Source organism: Leuresthes tenuis, unplaced genomic scaffold (genome assembly GCF_036924035.1).
Source record: "Leuresthes tenuis unplaced genomic scaffold, fLeuTen1.0.hap1 SCAF_5, whole genome shotgun sequence".
NCBI lineage: Eukaryota > Metazoa > Chordata > Actinopteri > Atheriniformes > Atherinopsidae > Leuresthes > Leuresthes tenuis.
In genome coordinates this window covers 22,434,702-22,455,870 of record NW_027325359.1, presented here as the reverse complement: position 1 = coordinate 22,455,870, position 21,169 = coordinate 22,434,702, and the positions used below count along the sequence as shown (strand labels likewise).

The window sequence follows — 21,169 nt, the reverse complement described above, 5'->3', positions numbered from 1 at the left end:
ATTGCTTGATGATCACTGTGCTAACTTTAAAACATTCTATTGTACTATCTTAAAGGAGAAGTTGTTTATTTCATTGTGTATGTGTACTGTGATAACTGCTTGCTGTGAAGGTCATTATGTCGACTTTATTAAGACTGTAACAAATCGTTTGACACTTATATTAACTGTTAACATGATTCTTAGTTAACAGAACATGTGCCACTGACTAAGTTTGTTTATTTAAGCTGTTTGGGACAAAACCTGACTCAAATATAGTGTAAGACTGATGAAATATGCCAAATTGATCAGTATTCTCAGCCACACTTCAGAAGTAGCGGAACATTCAGACATTTCCCCCACCCACAAATCAATATGGCGTCTTCCCAATCATCTTGCCTGTGTTTAACTGGGGACAGCACTGTTGGCTTACCTTTTTGAGAAGGTCTTCAAGGAGGCCCATGTTGGCCTCCTGAGCTTTGATGGTGTGAGAAAAAAAAGCATACGTCTTCCTGGGAATGACCTTCTCCTCCGGTGGTCTCTTCACTCCAATTATCAATGAAGCCTCTGAAATATCCTCCTGTGGAAGAGCCCCAGCCTTCATGTAGTACTGAAAGGAAAGTGAAGGTTAAATCAGATAGCTGACAGCAATAATCACAATATGATCTTTAAGGATATTTCTTTCTCTTTAAAATTGTTATTTCAAATGTAAAAACTTTTAGTTCCAGAGGTAATCCACAGACTGGAAGCTAAAGATGTAATAATGGGAGAATTGTTCAAGTGCTCGTGTACAAGAAACCCACTTTTATAACATCCATTGTTCAAATTCAGTTTAGACCATAACCTTAGGTACCATTTTCATCATATCATAGTTTGAAATCCATCGGGTGCCAGTGGATTATTCGAGAGTGTTTCTTTAAAGCTGTTCTACAGACCAGAATGCTTGAAATATTTGACCTTTTTATTTTCATTGCCAACACGGTGGGATCAAATGCACTTCATATCACTGCGTTAAGGATGTAATCACAGCAGTTTAGCCTGGTGCATCCTCACAGGGCAGCGACAATGAGTCTATTCCAAGTGTGGGGAATTTCTGGAGCCATATCAGGGTCATAATCTTTGTTCATTTTAAACAAATATTTAAAATTGAAAAAATATCTTTTAAAACTGGAAGACCAGTACAAAAACAAAAAGAAGAGCAGCAAAGATGTTCTTCTTTTTTTCCTAGTTTCTTACTTTCATACAATTTCAATATTTTTCTTCAGTTTGAGATTGTATATTTTTATATTCAGAAGATTTTTTTCCTTAGTTCCAGATTGTACATATTCACATGCTATGTTTTCAATTCAAAACCTTTTTTTGTTTGTTTCAAAATTTTGGCATTGTTCTGGCACGAGGGGCGGGGCTTCCAATGAGGGGGGTAACAACGTGTTTGACACCTCTTATATTAACATGATTCCTAGTTAACATAACATGTTCCACATACTTAAGTTTATCCATCCATCCATCCATCATCTGCCGCTTATCCGGGGGTCGGGTCGCGGGGGCAGCAGCTTGAGCAGAGAAACCCAGACGTCTCTGTCCCCGGCCACTTCCTCCAGCTCTTCCGGGGGGACCCCGAGGCGTTCCCAGGCCAGCCGAGAGACATAGTCTCTCCAACATGTCCTGGGTCTCCCCCGGGGTCTCCTCCCAGTGGGACGGGCCCGGAACACCTCCCCAGGGAGGCGCCCAGGGGGCATCCTAACCAGATGCCCGAGCCACCTCATCTGACTCCTCTCAATGCGGAGGAGCAGCGGTTCTACTCCGAGGCCCTCCCGGATGACTGAGCTTCTCACCCTATCTCTAAGGGAGAGCCCAGACACCCTGCGGAGGAAACCCATTTCGGCCGCTTGTATTCGCGATCTTGTTCTTTCGGTCACTACCCACAACTCGTGACCATAGGTGAGGATGGGAACGTAGATTGACCAGTAAGTAGAGAGCTTCGCCTTCTGGCTCAGCTCCCTCTTCATAACGACGGGTCGGTGCAGAGCCCGCAACACTGCAGACGCCGCACCGATCCGCCCGTCAATCTCCCGCTCCATTCGTCCCTCACTCGTGAACAAGACCCCGAGATACTTGAACTCCTCCACTTGGGGAAGGATCTCATTCCCGACCCGGAGAGAGCATTCCACCCTTTTCCGGCTGAGAACCATAGTCTCGGATTTGGAGGTGCTGATTCTCATCCCAGCTGCTTCACACTCGGCTGCGAATCGCTCCAGTGAGAGCTGAAGGTCACGGCCTGACGACGCTAACAGAACCACATCATCTGCAAAAAGCAGAGACCCGATTCTGAGGTCGCCAAATCGAACACCCTCAACGCCCTGGCTCCGCCTAGAAATTCTGTCCATAAAAGTTAGGAACAGAATCGGTGACAAAGGGCAGCCCTGACGGAGTCCAACTCTCACCGGAAACGTATCCGACTTACTGCCGGCAATGCGGACCAAACTCTGGCACCGGTCATACAGAGACCGAACGGCCCCTATCAAGGGGTCCGGCACTCCATATTCCCGGAGCACCCCCCACAGGACTCCACGAGGGACACGGTCGAACGCTTTCTCCAAGTCCACAAAACACATGTAGACTGGTTGGGCGAACTCCCATGCACCCTCCAGGATCCTGCCGAGGGTATAGAGCTGGTCCACTGTTCCACGGCCAGGACGAAAGCCACACTGCATCTCCTGAATCCGAGGCTCGATTATCCGACGGATCCTCCTCTCCAATACCCCCGAATAGGCTGAGGAGTGTGATACCCCTATAGTTGGAACACACCCTCCGGTCCCCCTTTTTAAAGAGGGGGACCACCACCCCAATCTGCCAGTCCAGAGGCACTGTCCCCGATGTCCACACGATGCTGCAGAGGCGTGTCAGCCAAGACAGCCCTACAACATCCAGAGCCTTGAGAAACTCAGGACGGACCTCATCCACCCCTGGGGCCTTGCCACCAAGGAGCTTTTTGACCACCTCGGCAACCTCAGCCCCAGAAATGGGAGGCCCCATCTCCGAGCTCTCCGACTCTGCCTCTTCCGAGCACGTGTTGGTAGGATTGAGGAGTTCCTCGAAGTACTCCACCCACCGACTCACAACATCCCTAGTTGAGGTCAGCAAAGCCCCGTCCCCACTGTAAACAGTGTTGACTGTGAGCCGCTTCCCCCCCCTGAGACGCCAGATGGTACTTAAGTTTATTATTTTTTCAATTTCAAATATTTCAAATATCTAGCAATCATTATACCCTTGAAATGACCTTTCATTCCTATATCTCGTTTGCAGTAGATGTATTATCTGTTAAATGTGGCCCTTTTTAAAGTTGGCTTGTTGTGAACATTTTTAAATAATTAGCCTAGGGAAACGTTTTAAAAAACTTTTTTAGCCTAAACTTTAACCCCTGCAACTGATATTTCTCAAACAGGAAGAGCTGAAATGCACAACAAATGCCAACAAGCAGGTAAGATCCTTCACAAAAACAGTGAGTTTCCCTTTTCTACAGGACTGCCAACTATTGCTCTGCCTGCACATGTATCCTGTAATGTTTGACACCCACCCAAAACACATTTACCTAATAATAGATTAAGAAAAATAAAGCGTTATCCAACTAAAATATGCACCAACATAGCATATTTTTGGTTATTCGTTGCCTAGGATTTTCTCACATAATTGAATTGTATTAAAAGCAAGAAATGAAAGAACATGATCCTCCCACTGCTGCCTTCTTTGTCATCATAAGAGTTGGCTCGCTGAAGAAAGTAGATCACGGCATTTTCAACATCTACCCCAGGAAAATAAGCAAACCGAAGTTGGTTTTGAAAGGCATTTACAAGTTCAGTTAGGTGAGATACTAACATAGCCAGTCCGCACAAGCCTTTAGGACCCTGGAGGTGTTGCCATATATTTTTAATTTCTTTCTCTTTTTTTGTCTGCCATTACTAATTTACTAAAATATTAGAGCATAGCTGAATTTCAAATGATACGGTTTAATATCTTTTAAGGTAGAGTAAGACACCTTTATGTCAGATCAACAAACTCAAGACAATCTGCAGCTGTTCAATTTTGATTTAGCGGAGCATGGCAGTATAGTAACACACTATACTTACATGGGTTTCTTTATAGTTATTTATCTCACCTTCTCATGGATGGCTCTGCGGTTGGATGGTTGAACCAGGACTTTGATGCCATTGTTGGTGAGCTCTTTCACATGTCGTGGGGCCAGTGGTGCCCTCCTCTCCCAGGGGTTGATGTCCTCACGGCGGATGGCCACAACAGCCCTATGGTGCTCATAGCGCCTCTGACCTGTGAGGCAGCTTGACTTCCTCTTAACTTGGAAACTGAGGACTCTGTACATAACTTTGCCCTCCCTGCTTAGGATTAACATATGAGAATAAGACTGCTGAGTCCAAGTATTAACATTAACAAAGTGACTCAATACATGTCAAACAAGACTAGTGTGACGAAGAAGTCAGAGGTATTCTTAGGTTTAGTATAAAAAAAATTTACAAACAGCACGAAATTCCTGAACAGCACAGACACTACAAAATTTATTTTATGTATTGACCATTGCTTATCTCCAAATAATGCAGTACAACATAAATACAATGCCAACTCACTGTGTTTTATAAACAATGCTGCCTGCAATATCTGCATGTTGACATGATTCCAGGAGGAGTTCCAATTCTTAATTTTCTTAAAGAGAAATGACTGTCTTCAGTCTTTCTCACACAGACAAGATGTGTATAAACTATACAAATCTAACAGTGGCATCAATCATCTCACCCAACTGTGAATAGCAAAACAAGTGTGCATTTCTGAATTACTGACGTTCCTCTTGTGACCTCATCAAATGAAAAGTACCAGTCCAAAGTTTGGACTGGTATTTTTCTATCTTACAAGCTCCCTGAATACTCAAATCCTATGGCTGAGATCCAACTGTGGAACATCACAACTAAGTTCACTGTATTTGCCATGCAAAAATTATTACAATGTTATCATGAATGTGAGTGTGAGATACAAATTCAGCACCCAACAGCCTTCAAATGAAGTAAGCTTAACTGAACTTTGATAACTGATCTTTCAAGTACACAATTAAAGTGAGCAATTCTTCATTCAGAAACTAAAATCCTAAAGAACTTGGTTGTGGAGTTTTATTCAGTTTATTGTGTGTTTTATATTGTTTGTTTGTTTGTCTACAACACCCCCCCTCCCGCAGCAATTTGTTCTGACCTGTAGCTTTAGCATGCATGTAAGCGCATGGGTAAGTTTCAAGATCTGTTGAACACTGTCATATGAATCTCAAGCCATTAAGTCTTTTACACTGTCACTCTGAATACTTGGTCATACGTGGAGTTGGTGACGGTTTGAACCCACCTTTTAGACCAGGTTCTGTTAGACTAGGTTCTGTTCACCTTACCAGCTCCAACCAAGGAAACGCTGCGACGGATCGACGGAGTGTCCCTGTGGTAAGACGAGCTACAATTTCTAGGTCGCTACTTCACATGCGCACAGGGCAAACTAATCCGTTTCCGGATGCAGTTTCAAAATAAACTGGGGTCTGTCAAAACTGAGGTCCGTTTCACAAAGCAGGTTCAACAAACTCTGAGTCTAATCCTGAACTTTGACTTGATCTACACGGCGATAGAAAGCTCTGAGTTTCCGGTTCCAGAACAGCTGATTTGAGTTAGTTTAGTCAACTCTGAGTAGTTTAACTTTGAGTTAAGCGCGTGCACCACAACTATAAAAAGCCTGCGTCGATTGAGCCCCGATTCGACAAGTCACCATGGCAACGGGGAAGAGGAGGGCTACGTTTTCCCAATCTTGAATTGGAAATCTTAATGTGCTCATACAGCGAGATTCAACAAGTTTTGAGAAAGAAGTGCAACACCGCAGCAGCTGCGAAAGAGACGGAGACGGCGTGGGAGAACATTGCTGCTCGGGGCAGTGCGTAAGTTTAAATGTAGTCCTTTGCAATCACAATAATATTACAGGAGAAAACTGCTTGAATGGTAGCCTATTCATTTATTTCATTTAGGTGCGATCCCACGGGGGAGAAGCGCACTTGGCAGCAGCTTAAGATTAAATATAAAAATATTGTTCAAACAGAAAAGACCTCATTTTGATCATGTTTTACACTGGAAAGTAAATATTAAGTGGCTATTTGGCTGTGCAGTTGTTTTATCCCCAACACAATGCTGTTTTCACACACATAAATGTCTTCACTAAAAAAACCCTGGTTTTATTAATTATTTCAAAAGGGAATGGTCTGTATATTTAGAAAATAATGACCTGCCAGGAATGTCAGCTTGTATTCTCTGGGAAGTGGGAAAAGCAGTTATGAGAGGCAAAATAATCTCTTTTTCATCAAATAAGAAAAGGAGGCAAAATTCAAGAATATCAGAATTAGAACTCAGGATTAAATCATTAGAAGTTGCCTACAGTGCCTCCAAAGAGGAACACATACTGAATTAATTAAGAAAAGCTTAACTTAAACTAAATAAAATTATTGATAAACAAACACAGTTTCTGATATAAAGACTTCGCTTGTTGAACTTTGAGCACGGCAATAAATCTGGAAGATTCCTAGCCAATCAACTAAAGATAAACAAAGAGAAAACAACAATCACTTCTGTGAAGGAAAAGTCACCCATGATATAATCAACAATGCTTTTAGGGACTTCTATAAAACCTTACATTCATCACAAAATGATCTACCAGACAGTAAAACTGTGGGCATCGCGGCGAATGAAAACATAGTTGGCTAATTGAAACCCAGGAGGGACGTGGGAATGGGGAAAACTGTGACGGGAGGTGGGGACTGGTGTGAAAAGCCGTGTATTCTCCAGCAGTGTGGACCGCTGAAGAGACGCAGACCAAGGAACAGTGGTGCTGGCGAAAAAATCCCCTGGAACCCGCAGTGGTTGGCCATAAACCAGTTCTGCAGATGAAGACTGTAGGTCTTCTTTTAGTGCGGTTCTGATGCCAAGCATAATCCAAGGTAATCTGTCGATCCAGTTCCTGTGTTTGAGGCTGGCCCGCAGGCTGGATTGCACACCCCAGTCAGAGGATATGTCCGAAGGGGTGCCAAAACGCGGAACCCAGTTCCTGACAAACACCCGTGCCACGTCCATAGATGTAGCTGACGATAGTGACACAGCTTCTGACCAACGAGTGGTCCTGTCAACCATGGTCAACAGGTAAGTGAAACCATGAGAGGGGGATAGAGGGCTGACCAGGTCTACATTGACATGATCAAAGCGTCTTTCTGGCACTTGGAACAGTTCTAAAGGGGCTTTAATATGGTGGTGTACTTTGGCACGTTGGCACTCAAGACAGGTGTTAGTCCACTCCCTAACATCCTTTTTGAGGCCACGCCAGACAAACATAGCTGCGACCAGCCTCTGTGTGAGAGAGACGATGAATGGCATCGAAAACCTGTTGCCTCCATTCCATGGGGACAATAGGCCGAAGGTTGCCTATGGAAACGTCACACAGGAGTGAGCCATTCTTGTCAAAAGAGTTATAATGCCTTATGGATTCTGTGTTGCGTCTTGTTATGGATTCTGTGTTGCGGGCATAATCCAAACCCAATGGACAGCCCCTACAACAGCCTGGGAGAGGCAGTCGGCCACATGGTTGTTTTTTCCGGCAACATGTCGCAAGTCTGTTGTGAACTCAGAAACGTAGGACAGGTGACGTTGTTGGCGTGCAGTCACCTTGGTCATATCAAAAGTTAACGGCTTGTGGTCCACAAAAACCAGTAAAATGACGGCCTTCTAACAGGGAACGTAAATGTCTGATCGCCAGATAAAGACCAAGCAGTTCCTGGTCGAAAGTGCTGTACTTCTGCTCACTGTCGGCTGAAGAAAGCGAGCGGCTGCCAAGCACCACTCACCCACTGCTCGTATACGGCACCAGTGGCGTAGTCGGAAGCGTCTGTGATGAGTGCGATAGAGGCTGTGGGTGAAGCAAATCTGTTTGGCGTAAAAGGTATTCAGATTACAATTCGGCTGCCATAATGCTGGACAGGACAAGGGGAAAAAGAAAAAAAAACAGGAAAGAAATGTTTAAGTCAAGTCTGATGTTGTCTTGCACAAAAGAATGATCCCAGTCTTTTCCACACAATGAAACTTTTGTTTGTTACCATAATTCTGAGCTGTTTTCCTGTATCGGTATCAGTTCAGTATCGGCAAGACTAATCATTAAAAAAATCGGATTGTATCAGGAGACAAAAAAATCTGGATCCCTAGTTGTGATTTCATATTATTTTGTCTACCATGTTATTCATTTAGTTGAGCTTAGTTAGAGTGCTACTTAGAGAACAACAAGTAACTTGCAAGGCTTGTACCTCTCATTCCTCGCAAAGTCACTAGTTCAGTCATGACCCTGCTGATATACGAGTTTCTACGTGATCATGAGGTAAAGATAAAGAGTTATGAAGATAGTGAGCCAAGAGATAAAAAGCCAAATAATGATTGACCTATCCTGAGTGGGCAGACAGTCATGCTGATACCTTTTTAAAAAAAATACAAGCTGGTTGAAATGATACACAATTAAAGTTTAAGGTTGATTTAGAAATGGTCAAAGGCAACCAAAAAAATGATACTGAAAAGGGATGGATACTGGAGAGCAGCCCAAAAGAGACTAAAAAGAAGCTAGTCAGATAACTCTGGAGTTGTCTCATTGCATGTTTGGCCTGTATTTCTGATATAGGCTAAGTAAATGCACCTTGCTTGCACATTGCTGTCTTCAGAAGATCATTTTTGCCTCATCTTTGTCTCTTGATTCTACATTTGCCACTAATGCAACTAAACAATTTTTTTTGTATTTTTAATCTAGATTGTTCCCAGACCCAGACTGACTGAGGTGACTGAGAACGTCTAATTGAAATGTTTGAGACAGACTCTGTTGAAGTGGTCTTTCTCTGACCCTACTGAAACAGCTCTCCTGAAACCAGGCTGTTTGGATTACTCCCCCTGCCCACCGCCTTCCTTCTGATGTGGTGAGCAGCTGTTATCTTGAATAAACACAACGTTTATATTACTTTCACAGCTTTATTGCTCTTCACCATCCACACCACATGGCTGCCATATTCACACCTGGTAGCATAGCAACAACCGTGCCTCATATATGTCTATTTTTCTTCTCAGATGGAGAGGAGCAGCGATTCTGGTATTATCCAGGACTGTAAACACATATCTGAATATGAGGACAGTGAAAGTAGATTTATTTTTGTCACAGGTAAAAAAAGGCACTGTGATGAGTTTCTATGTGTGTATGCTCCAACTGGTGACGGCTGGTCCTTTTACATTTTCAAACCAATGATAACAAAAAGTCACAGGGTTTTGATATGTAGTGGTGACTTTAATATTCGACTAAACTCAAAAAAAGGTTTCCTTAAATGGAAAATCAGATACTAATAATATTAGTAAAAGGATTAACCTGATGAACGGAACAGGGATTAGAGATGTGTGGAGAGAGATAAATCCAACCAGTAGGGGCTACACACAGTATTCATCTGCCCATAAGTTCTATTCATGGATAGACTACTTTTTTACCTTTATAAAAGACCTTCATAGATTGGATAAATGTTAAAGGGGGCCTCAGAACTTTTTCACACCATAGTCCTGTATACATGTTTGTGATCACAGAAAATAAGGTTAGATCAACTCTCTGGAGGCTGAATTAAAATATTTTGAAAAATCAAATGGTTAAAGTAAAAATAACATCACAGATCAAATCGTACTTCAGACAATTAAGAGGTGATGCCACCAATTCTCTAGGATGCACTGACGGCCGTGATCAGAGACAAAATAATAGCCATTTCCTCCTAGAAAAATTAGGTTAAAAAACTCCAGAATTTAGAGGTCGAACTGAAGAACCTTCAGAAGAAACATTCAAAAACCTCAAATGAAGAAACTAAGTCAACAATTATAACACTGAAGAGAAAAATAGGTTAAATAAACACATGTGAAATACAAAAAAGGCTTCTTTTTACAAAGTAAAGATATGAGACTGGAGGAAGATCAATGAAGCTTCTGTCCTATAAAGTACGAAAACAAGCAGACAGAACTATGTACAAAATAAGAAATCTTACAACAAATGAAACAGAAACCTGTTAGGAAAAAATGTCATTACGTTTAAGAAAACACTACAAAGAACTATACACCCAACCTCAAATCAAAGATGACAGACAAATTGATGACTTCATATCCCAAATACACCTTCCGAAGGTCACTGATGACCAAACTGATAAATTCATATCCAAAATAACAAAAGAAGAAATCCAGTGACTTCTGCGATCATTTTCGAGTGAAACTCTTTCTGTACTTTTCTTGTTCTCTTGTGCTCCCAGTGTCTGCTCCTCCGTTGCTTGTTGCACCCAGGATTTCCATCCTAAAGGATTTAGCTCTCCACTGTGGATGCCTGCTCGCCACACTCAGTAAGGTTACCTTCTTCACCACAGCCAGCACCCTCCCCTCCACACTGGAAAACCCTATTGCCTCATTATGAAAACACTTATCTTCTCTTGGGCAAATTACCCGCTCTCCGACTCACGCTAACACCTCTCTCTCCTCTCAGAGTTACTTGTTCACCTGGATCCACTCATTGGCTCATCATTGCACCAACCTTTTTAAAAAAAACTTGTCATCACTGAAATCTCCCTGAGTCACGTGTGCTCTTGAGTCCGATATATGAGTCAGCCCGGCTTTCACAATGACAAGTTCATGTTTGGCTGTAGCCTGTCATTCTACTTCACTTGTGATACCACTTTGTGATGTAGGTTCCAAAATGTTCCAAAGGTCTTTGTAAAACTCTGCCATAGAAACCATCTGGTCCTGTCACTTTGTTGCTAGACATATGTTGAAGGGCTTCATGGTGGAGTTCACCTATTGAGAGAGGTGAATCCAAAGCTGTTCAAGCTGTATTTTTGCATGGATGATGTTACCAAGGTTTTGATCAATCTTATGGCCCAGTGGATCATGTTGTGGTGAATGAAAGGTTTTGTAAAATCCCCTAAAAGTGTTGTTGATTACGTCATGGGTGACATTTCCTTCTGAGTCCTTAACAGAGGTGATTGTTGTTTTCTCTTCATCTTTAACTGATTGGCAAGGAATCTTCCAGATTTGTTACCCTGTTCTAAGTTCTTCAAGCAAAGTCTTTGTACCAGGAGCTTACTTGTTTACTTACTGTTTACTTGTCAATTATTTAATTAACTCAAGCTTAGCTTTCCTTAATTTATTCAGTATGTGTTCCTCTTGGACATTTCGATATTCTTAAACTCTGCTTGTTTTTCTCATATAATGAAAAACAGATTATTTTGCTTTGCATTACAGCTTTTACAGCTTCCCAAACAACACATGCTGATATTCCTGGCAAGTCATTATTTTCTATATATATAGATCATTCAGTTTTTAAATAATAAATTAAATCGGGGTCTTTAAGTAATTATCTATTAAATCTCCAGTTTCTAGTTGGTGGTGTGACTCTCTTCTTCATCAGAGTGATAGAGACTAGTACATGATTGCTGATAGTGATGGAGTGGATTTTGGTTTAAAAAATACCACTCATCAGAGAGCTACTAACTAAGAAATAATCTAGTCTTGAATACGAGTGGTGTATTTTTGAGAAAAAGGTTTAATCCCTGTGAGTGGGGTGATAAGAGTACCAAGCATCGCACAGACCAAAATAATCTGTGTACTGTTTAACAAATATTGCTAGTTTGATATAACTAGCTAGATTGCTAGTTCCACTGACTCCCTGTGGTACTGAGCCTTTGTGGTCCTGAGTCAAATACGATGTTTGACTATCATGAGTGTGTTATCTGAGTGATCAGAGTGGTGTGGTGGTTAGTACCATCAACTCACAGCGAGAAGGTTCCAAGTTCAACTCCCGGCTGGGGCCTTTCTGTGTGGAGTTTGCACGTTCTCCCTGTGTATGTGTAGGTTCTCTCCAGGTACTCCAGCTTCCTCCCACTGTCTAAAAACATGCATGTTAGGTTAATTGGTGTCTCTAAAATTGTCCTTAGGTGTGTGTGTATGGTTGTTTGTCTTGTGTGGTCCTGTGGTGGACTGGCAACCTGTCCAGGGTGTACCCCACCTCTTGCCGGATGACCGCTGGGATAGGCTCCAGCCCCCCATGACCTGACCAATGGATTAAGTGAGTATCGAAAATGGATGGACGGAACTATCATAAATCTACCTTCAGCATCTGTAAATGTGTTGTTCACTGTAAAATTTACTTTCCTGCTTATCAAAATGCTACACCTCTTTGTCTGGAGCTGCAACAGGCAGAGCAAACATGAGGAGACTGTGATGAGACTAACAGCTGCTGTTTTTGATAAATAGTAGTAAAAACTAAATAACTAGTAAAAAAAATGTTTGCTTGCAGATCCGTCAGTCGATTGGAAATTTTTAAATACCTTCTCCCTCAACCAAGCTCCACGTACATTCCATGAAATGAGCCTTAGTGTGAACTTGCTCAGACTTATACAGTGAGCGCTGAATGCTTGCTAAAATGTGTGTGTTGGACACCAGTGGTGAGGGAAGCCATCAAGCTGAAGAAGGAGGCCTTTTGGGCTTGGTTGTCCCAGGGATCACCTAAAGCAGCTGACAGGTACTGAGTGGCTAAAAGGGCTGCAGCATTGGTGGTTGCTGAAGCTAAAACTCGGGTTTGGGATGAATTTGGGAAGACTATGGAGAAGGACTTTCGGTTTGCCTCAAGGATGTTCTGGCAAACCATTTGACAACTCAGAAAGAGAAATTAAGGGCTTTTTTACAGGTTGTGCTTGACCTGGGTGAAGAATTTGTGACCCAAACTGAATATGTTGTTGGGCGGTGGAAGGAGCACTTTGAGGATCTCCTCAATCTGGCTAGCATATCCTCCATTGAGGAGGCAGAGTCTGAGGACATGGGGAAAGACTTGCCCAGCAGAAGTCGTTGAGGTTATTTAAAAACTTTCTGGGGGCAAAGAAACAGGGGCTGGAGGAGATTTGTTCTGACATGCTACAGGCTCTGGACATGGTGGGGCTGTCTTGGCTCACACGCCTCTTCAATGTGGCATGGAGGTCTGGGTCAACACCTTTGACCAGTGGCCGACTAGGGTGGTGGTTCCAATTCTTAAGAAAGTGGACTGGAGAGTGTGTTCCAACTATAATGGGATCCCATAACTCAGGCTCCCCGGGAAAATTTACTTCAGGATGTTGGAGAGAATGCTCCAACCGATTGTTGAACCTTTGACTCAGGAGGAGCAATGTGGCTTTCGCCCAGGTCATGGAACAGTGGACCAGGGGCCTCATGTACAAAGACTTGTGTGGATTTCCTACTGAAACATGGCGTACCTCAGGTGAAGCAGTTTAAGTATTTGGGTATCTTGTACATGAGTCATGACAGGTTCGAGCAAGAGACGGACAGATGGATTGGGGCTTTGTTAGCTGTCATTAGTGCGCTGCTCCGGTTCGCTTTTGTAAAAAATGGTTGCCTTATTAGCAGCAAGTCTGTGTAGCTCTCAGTTTTGTTCATCGTTTATATAATTATATGGAATTTTTAGTTTTAATCTAAACATTTTTAGGGATTTTTAGGGATCTGCTTTTTATTTACATTTAATTTTATTTAAATTTTTTGACACGGAATTAAACATCCAATTCTGACCGAGCTGTACCGTGGATGCAGAGCTGGAGCAAAACTAAAGGCAAAGAGGCAAGACATGAGGTGGAGGTACAAGCCTCGATGTTTATAAATGTTAACCAGTCATGTAAACGCTAACTTGCTACTAAACAAGTGTGATGAGCTAGAGGCACTTGTGCGGAACCAACAGTTGTATGAGGAGAACAGTTTGATCTGTCTGTCCGAGTCCTGGCTGAACAACAACACACCAGACTCATGTGTGGACATACCCAGCTTCACAGCCATACGAGTGACCTGAGTACGAGCAGTAAGCGAAAAGGCGGGGGTATCATTCTGTTTTTTCAGTCAGAGATGGGTTGCTCTCCTTAATGGGTTGTGACCATTAAGGAGAGGGTATGCTGTCCAGACATTGAACTGCTGTCATTTGGTTTCCGTGCATTCTATACACCCAGAGAGTTCCCATACACAGTTGTCATCATTGTTTACATTCCACCAAGGGTGGCACCTACAACAGTGTGTGATGTCATCCATGACACTGTTGCTAAGATACAGACCCAGCATCCTGAGGCATTCATTGAAATCACAGGGGATTTCAACCATGTCTCTCTATCCTCCTGCCTGACTGACTTTGTACAGTATGTGGACTGTCCAACATGTGGAGAAAAGACATTAGATCTGTTTTATGCTAATGTGAAGGAGGACTACAGGGCAGTGTCTCTTCCACCACAGGATAGATCTGATCACAGCATGGTCTATCTACAACCCACATCCTACCAGATCTTTCGGGAAGTGGTCACCAGGGGTAAGTGATGCATCGAGAGACTGGTTTGATGTCACAGACTAGGCTGTACTGCTGGAGGAAGAAGAAATGGACATTGACGTGGACAGGAGGGTCAGCACCATCACTGACTACATTAACTTCTGTAGGGACACTGTGATTCCAGTGAGGACAGTAAGGTGCTATCCAAATAATAAACCATGAATCACCAATGACATCAAAGACCTTCTGAACCAGAAAAAGATGGTGTTCCAGAATGGGGATGGGGAGAGGCGGAGGAGTGTACAACAGGAGCTTAAAAAGACAATACATCAAGCTAAGGTCGAGTACAAGAAAAAGGTAGAGAGACAGCTGGAGAACAATAACACCAAGGAGGTGTGGAGGGGCATGAGGTCCATCACTGGATACAGACTGAACAAGTATGTCTGTGGAAGGTGATGTGGACAGAGGAAATAATTACAACCAATATTACAACAGGTTTGATAGTGTAGCTTTTTCCACCTCTGCTGCTGCTCCCTCCACCCCCACCACAGCTGCTTCCTCTATACTGCTTCCACTGCCTAGCTGTTTCACCTCTAGTTCCTCTTCCTGATCTTGTTCCCTGTGGACTGAAGGTGAGCTCACTTCTGCCGGCTCCAGTTTCCACTGAATTGACGTCTGGCTGACCGCCAGAGAGGCCTCCTTCCCGTCCCCCAGAGTGGTCCTTATTCCTCCGGTCTCCTGCCCGTCACCGGGAGTGGTCCTCATTCCTCCTGTAAGTTTTGGACATTTTGAACTTTGAATTTTTTTGGGACTTTTATTTCCCTCAGCTGTCTTCACTCACCATTCACCCTCCTCTTTATCTAACTGCTTGTTTCATTCAGTCTTTGTCAGATCCTCTGTTCGCTTCAGGTTGTCCTCCTATGTTGCCATTGCTGCTTGGTTTTGTTTCACCAGTTCATTCTTGTTCATAGTCGTTTTTGTTAGTTCCTGGGTTTTTTGTGTTCTTGTGGAAATGGTTATCAAGCTTTGCCACGCCTTTTGTTTAAAAATAAATTGTTTTCTTTTCATTTAACTTCCTGGCTTTCAATCTGTGTCTGCACCTATGTCCTCCCTCGCCACCTCCAACACGTGACACTCACCAGGTCTTCCTTCGATATTCATGGGAAATGGGCTTGGAGCGCTTAGGAGAAAACAGAAAGTATATCAAGAATACAGTATTTTGTGTTTCACTAAGACATGGCTGCAAGAGCATATTCTGGACTCAAATGTGTCTAAGACGATACAAGCTGACAGAGACATCAGGAGCAGTGGCAAAAGCAAAGGTGGAGCTATCGCAGTGCTTGTTAACAACAGATGTAATCCTGGACATATGGATCTGTACCAGGGACACTGAACTGCTAGCTGTAAGTTTATATCCATATTATCTACCAACAGAGTTCACCTGTGGTATTCGGTAGTGGTTTATGTATAACCAGCAGTCACTATGACACATTCTGTAAAGTCATCAGTTCAGTTGTTGACAGGCAACAAACCCAACCTCCTAACACATTCATGGCAATTTCTGGAGATATCTACCAAGTCTCTCTTTTTTCAAAACTGCTCCACCAGAGAAAACAAAAAGTAGGACTTATTCTATACTAATGTCAAAGATGCATAAAGGGCCCAGTATGATTATTGATTGTGGACAGCAAAAGAAGAAATTCATTGTCGGGAAACATGTTACCTTACTGTGCATATGACAAACTTTCAGTGAATCAATCAATCAATCAGAAGCCTTAACAGAGCCAATGAGTTGAACGTGTATTTCAATAGGCTCAGCTCAGATCAACACATATAATGCCCCTCCCCTGCCTCCAACAACGTAGACCTCACACCATGCCTGTACCCAGATCCTCGGTCATGCCTCCATAATGCCAACATCTACCTCAGTCATGGTTCTAGCCTCACTACCATCTCCCTCCACATCAGGACACACTGAAACCACACTTCCCCTCCAGCCTGTGTGGCTCCAGCAGACAGGTGAAAAAGCAGCAGGAGAGACTGAATCAGCATAAGGCTGGAAGCCCAGATGGTGTCAGCCCCAGGGTCCTAAAGACCTATGCAGAACTGCTATGTGGGATTGTAAAGCACCTATTCAACCTTAGCCTGAGTCAGAAGAAAGTTTCAGTGATGTGGAAAACATTGGGCCTTGTTCCTGTACCTTAAAAATCTAATGCATCTACCAACAGTGACAACAGACCAGTTGTCCTCACATACTATGCCAAGAAAGTCCTGGAGAGACTGTTATTTATAAATAAGCAAGTGAAAAACTTTCATGATCCATTACAGTTTGCTTATTGTCCTAGGGTTGGGTGCCATAATCTACCTGCTTCAGCGAGCCCACTCCCATCTGGATAAAGCAGGCAGCATGGCGACGATCATGTTTTTTTATTTCTCCAGTGCTTTTAAAATAATTCAGCCTGTACTGTTATGTAAGAACCAGCAGAATATATATGTGACTGCCTCCACAACTACCTGGATTATTGACTCCCTCAGAAACAGACCACTATGTGTGAAACTGAAGGGCTGTGTGTCTGAGAAGGAGTTCAGCATCCATTTGTTGGAGCAGCAGCATTAAAGCCTCTGACTCAAAGAAACTTAACAAACTCATGAAGAAGACTGGCTCTGTGCTGGGGACGGTTTTGGAGCCCCTCTACCTGATTGTACAAAAAATAATTCAATTTGGCTGGGCACATTAACGTGTTATTTTTGCATTAACTAATTAATTCATTATCGCTAACAATTATTTGCCTCCCATTAATGCAGTTTTTATTATTTATTATTGTTGTTGTAAACGTGTTACTTACCGACTTTTATTTTGAAAAAGTCCATCGTGAGCGAGCCCACTGCGGCGACGCTCATATAAAACAGTCAGAAAAGAAAAGAATGGCGGATGAAGCGGGCTAAACAAATATGGAGAAGGATACGGAACTTTTACATAGCCATTTTCAATTCAAAGTTCTTCCAGACGGCGCAGTCGACAGAGCCAAAGTTATTTGTAAGCACTGCAACATTGAATTGTCTTATTACCGGAGTACTTAGATCATATGACTGTATAGTTCCAATAAAACTGCGTGATATGCTGCTTTTGAATTCATTATTGGATTTTGCGTATAACAATGTGATTAATCGTGATTAATCGTTAAACGTGATTAATCACAGGAAATGATGCGATTAACGGTATTAAAGAATTTAATATTTGCCCAGTGCTAAAAAAATATTTCAACAATATTTGAGATAAATAAAGTATTTTTTCAATTAATTTAGTTTCATTAATTTAATTTTCAGCTCATGAAAGTCATAGTGAGACTACTATAGGCTATCCCAATAAAAAATAAAAAAAAGGGAACATCTATTAAGACCTACTATAGCTGCTTTTTAGGGGTTGAAATTTTTCATGATCCATGTACCTCAACAAGCCCATCTGTACAAAGAGCACTGTGTGGATTATATATTTTAATTTATTCAGATTTTTTTTATTTCATACAACTCAGCTTGCACTTTTATGTGAGAGGCTTCAGAAAATGGATGTGGATTCTTCCACATTCGCTTTGATTATTGACTATCTGATAAACAGGCTACGGTTTGTAAGAGAGAAGGGTGGGATGTCTGAAATAAGAGTCAGCAACACAGGAGCCATATAGGGAACTATCTCTATCTCTCTCTTCGTTTCATTTCACTCTATGCACCTCAGACCTCCAGTACAACTTGGAGTCCTGACATCTCCAGAAATTCTCAGATGGCTCTGCACTTGTGGGGTGTGTCAGTAAGCATGGTTACATTACACACACACACACACACACACACAAAAGATAATTGTGTTAGTCCAACCAAAACTAGACTTTTAAGATTTAAGATTTTCTAAAATTAGATGTTAAAGGTTTTGAAAGCTTTACTAATACACCAAGATTATGCAGTTTGGTATCAAACCAGTCTTGCATGTATATGCTTAACTAGACTTTTGGTTTCCAAAAAAAATACTGAATTCCCAATAAATATGCTCACATTAACATGTCGTCCCATTGCTTTTGTCAGAAGACAAACATCATGTTAGGAATTGTGACTGAAAAACAGCCCATTTAGACTGTACCTCTGCTCTAAAATCCAAATTTTACAAGTCAGTGGCTTAAAGAAACTAAAATGCCCACATCAATAAATCTACACATTGACTTTTTTAATGACTAATGACATATAAATTCTGTCATTTGTTTCCCTTTGGGGGATTGATAAAGTATTATTCAGTTCAAATAATTTAATAGAGAGTGCTGACATTATCCTGGCATTTTACAGCCATTTCAGAAAAATTGTTGTAAAGCCTTTATGCTTGAAAGATGTTGCCTTCCAAATGTAAGAACTTGTGACAAACACAAGATGGCACAATCATTTACAGGAACGTGTCCTTACTCATGCTTTCTCTTTGCAGAGGAGAATTCCCTCTGCAATGAGGTTATGCACCAATTTTTTTACAGTTTAACCACAAAGTCAATTCGAGTGTTACCTAGTCAATTTAAGATATGACTGTAGCTATCGCTTTATGTGACCAAAAGAACTGCAACTGTAAAGAGGACCCAAATGTTTAGTGGAATGGTATTACACACACCCATTAAGAGAATGTTACCATTTTTTTATGTGGATGTCAGAGGTGCTGCTCTCGGTCTTACTTTCAATAGGTTTATTTTTTTGCAAACAGCACTAGTGCAGGCTTTAACCAATTAACATTAAGTCTCATTTGAGGGACACAGAAGTATCTAGCTTGGAGCAAGTAGTCATTTCCTTTTTTTTTTTAAAACAACCCCAAGAGATCTTTCAAGGACAGGCCCGATGAACAAATATGCAGGCTACACTGGGATGGCTTATTCCTATTTGACAAGTTTTAAAACAGTTTAAAGAAATGGGAAGGTTACTTTGACTTTTGGCTGGCATCTATTTGTACCTGTGTATATAAAAACCTTTACATCCCCGGCAAGGGCCAAGACATATGCCCTGGAGATTTAGATACTTTTGGTAAAAAAAAAAAAGGTTTATGTTTGTCCAATATGATAGTAGCAGCTCTCAGTGATATTCAGATGGAATATGGGGGGGTTGCAGATGGAAGGATATGATGCAGAAATTATGCTTTAGAAATCGTAGTTTCCATTACATGTTGAGAATAGGCTCCTTGTTTTGATATGATATCTGACTGTATCCACGACAGCGAGGAGCTAGTGGAAAGCAAAATGCAGGTCAAAAGAATAAAGAGAATAAAGGAGCAACTCTCAACAGCATTTACACCCACTCATTGTCTCATCGTTGATTTTCTAGGGATTTTGCAAGAAGGGTGTTTTCAAAATATTCTCAAGAAGTCTGATCTGAATGAGCCATTCACACAAGCCATTACTCCAGAACATGTCTGGAGTATTTTAGGAATCCAGTGCATGTGTAGAAATCACTCCAATGAACACTATAATTTAAAGTACAAAACTCATTGATGTACAATTGTTTCACTTTCTGTATTGTTTTTGTTGTCAGTAAATGCCATGACAATATCAAAATGAATGCTTTCCCTGGCCTAACAGCTCCAAGCCCATGGTTCAAGTGGCATCATTAAAAAACTCAATAATAACACAACTAGGCACTGTTTCTTCCATCAAATAATTACCCAGTCAGGGAGAAAAGATACAGCTCTCTGGGACAATTTTCACTTTCAAGTAAAAACACATTTGGAGCTTATCAAGTGAGTTTATTTATACGGATCTTGTTGACATTAAGAAAAAAATATATATATCACAAGGTTTATCCTTTGAGATGTTGGCACAAATTTGTTTTTGTTAACAATAAAATCTGACTTAACATAAGTTGATGTGTGCTGTGTCATTGCTGCCAAATCTCTGATTTTAGAAATAACCATTCTCACATCCTGAGATCTAACTGAGTTATAATGACGACTAGAAATTGCTGTTGACTAATGATTTAATAATTAGCCATTATTATAATAGAATAACTGACTTATAATTAGAGGGCAGTAAAGTTCAGGTTGTTCCTGTCACGTGTTCTAAGTCCACAATGAGCTGCAAGACACAAACTTATCCAGTGAGGAGTGTCCAGGTTAAGGTCGGGGCTAGAGTTCAAGGTAACACCATTTGGCGTGGGGGGCGTCTACAGGAAACACAGGGGTTAAGAAATGCCCTGAGGTTTTTTGCATTTTGTTTTAGGGTCAATGATTACACTTTTTTTTCTGAGTTGGAGCATTGAGTGAAATTTACTTAAAAGAAAAAAAAAGAAAATGAAATAACATCAAGAACGCTTTCATCAGAGGTGTTGCAAGGACTGGTTTCACTTTCTGAACTTTGATTATACTCATGATATAATGAAGTCTCATGCGTAAGGGATTTTAGGGAGATTCAGGAAAACTAACTCAGCTTTTCAAAAAGCACAACACTGAAGAAACAATGTATTTGTGAATAAATGATTGTGTACACTTTACCATAAATGAGTCAACCCAAAGTGTTGGTAAGCTTTATAACTGTGCAAGAGAAAAATATACTAATTTAGTTATCAAGGGAAATGAATGATGTAATTAGAAGGTACAAAAGAGGCAACAATAATTATTCTGGACATTATTTTATATTTTTGAGGAAATGATTCCCCTTATTAAAATATTTAGCCTAAATCAGTTTGAGGGATATATGAATGATTAAAGAGTAAAACTTTAAGGAATAAAAACACAATATAAATGACTATTTAAAGGTTAGTTATTTTACAGTGCTAA

At 41.4% G+C, this 21,169-nt stretch overlaps 2 protein-coding genes across 4 annotated transcripts in view; both read right to left on the bottom strand.

Annotated features, from left to right (window-relative positions):
* aass (aminoadipate-semialdehyde synthase) overlaps nucleotides 1–5,457 on the bottom strand; it is a 47,010-nt gene extending 41,553 nt beyond the window's left edge. Inside the window, exons 1-3 of one of the 3 annotated variants that reach the window (XM_072386457.1) lie at nucleotides 5,371–5,457; nucleotides 4,133–4,367; nucleotides 410–586 (exon numbers count right to left, since the gene is read on the bottom strand). In XM_072386457.1, coding sequence (XP_072242558.1) covers nucleotides 410–586; nucleotides 4,133–4,351 — 396 coding nt within the window. In that variant the 5' untranslated portion in view covers nucleotides 4,352–4,367; nucleotides 5,371–5,457. The remainder of the gene's footprint in view (nucleotides 1–409; nucleotides 587–4,132; nucleotides 4,368–5,370) is intronic. The other 2 variants (XM_072386458.1, XM_072386459.1) reach the window with 2 other exon arrangements.
* A 1,250-nt stretch (nucleotides 5,458–6,707) lies between these two features.
* Nucleotides 6,708–15,147, bottom strand: LOC140306733 (uncharacterized). Its single transcript, XM_072385328.1, has 6 exons — nucleotides 14,974–15,147; nucleotides 12,999–13,114; nucleotides 12,776–12,898; nucleotides 7,892–7,970; nucleotides 7,584–7,772; nucleotides 6,708–7,472 (listed from the first exon to the last, which is right to left on the bottom strand). The coding sequence occupies exons 1-6, from the start codon at nucleotides 15,145–15,147 to the stop codon at nucleotides 6,708–6,710; spliced, it is 1,446 nt and encodes a 481-aa protein (XP_072241429.1).
* Nucleotides 15,148–21,169: the final 6,022 nt, after the last annotated feature.

Bases quoted from the DNA above. Each gene is read 5' to 3' on its own strand.
- LOC140306733 (XM_072385328.1), bottom strand. From the start codon at position 15,147: ATGAGGACCACTCCCGGTGACGGGCAGGAGACCGGAGGAATAAGGACC. The intron at 7,971-12,775 runs GTAAAAAAGCCC...TACGCCAAACAG, and splicing joins ACCCAGGTCAAGCACAACCT to ATTTGCTTCACCCACAGCCT. The intron at 7,773-7,891 runs GTGAGTGGTGCT...GTTCCCTGTTAG, and splicing joins GTGCCGTATACGAGCAGTGG to AAGGCCGTCATTTTACTGGT.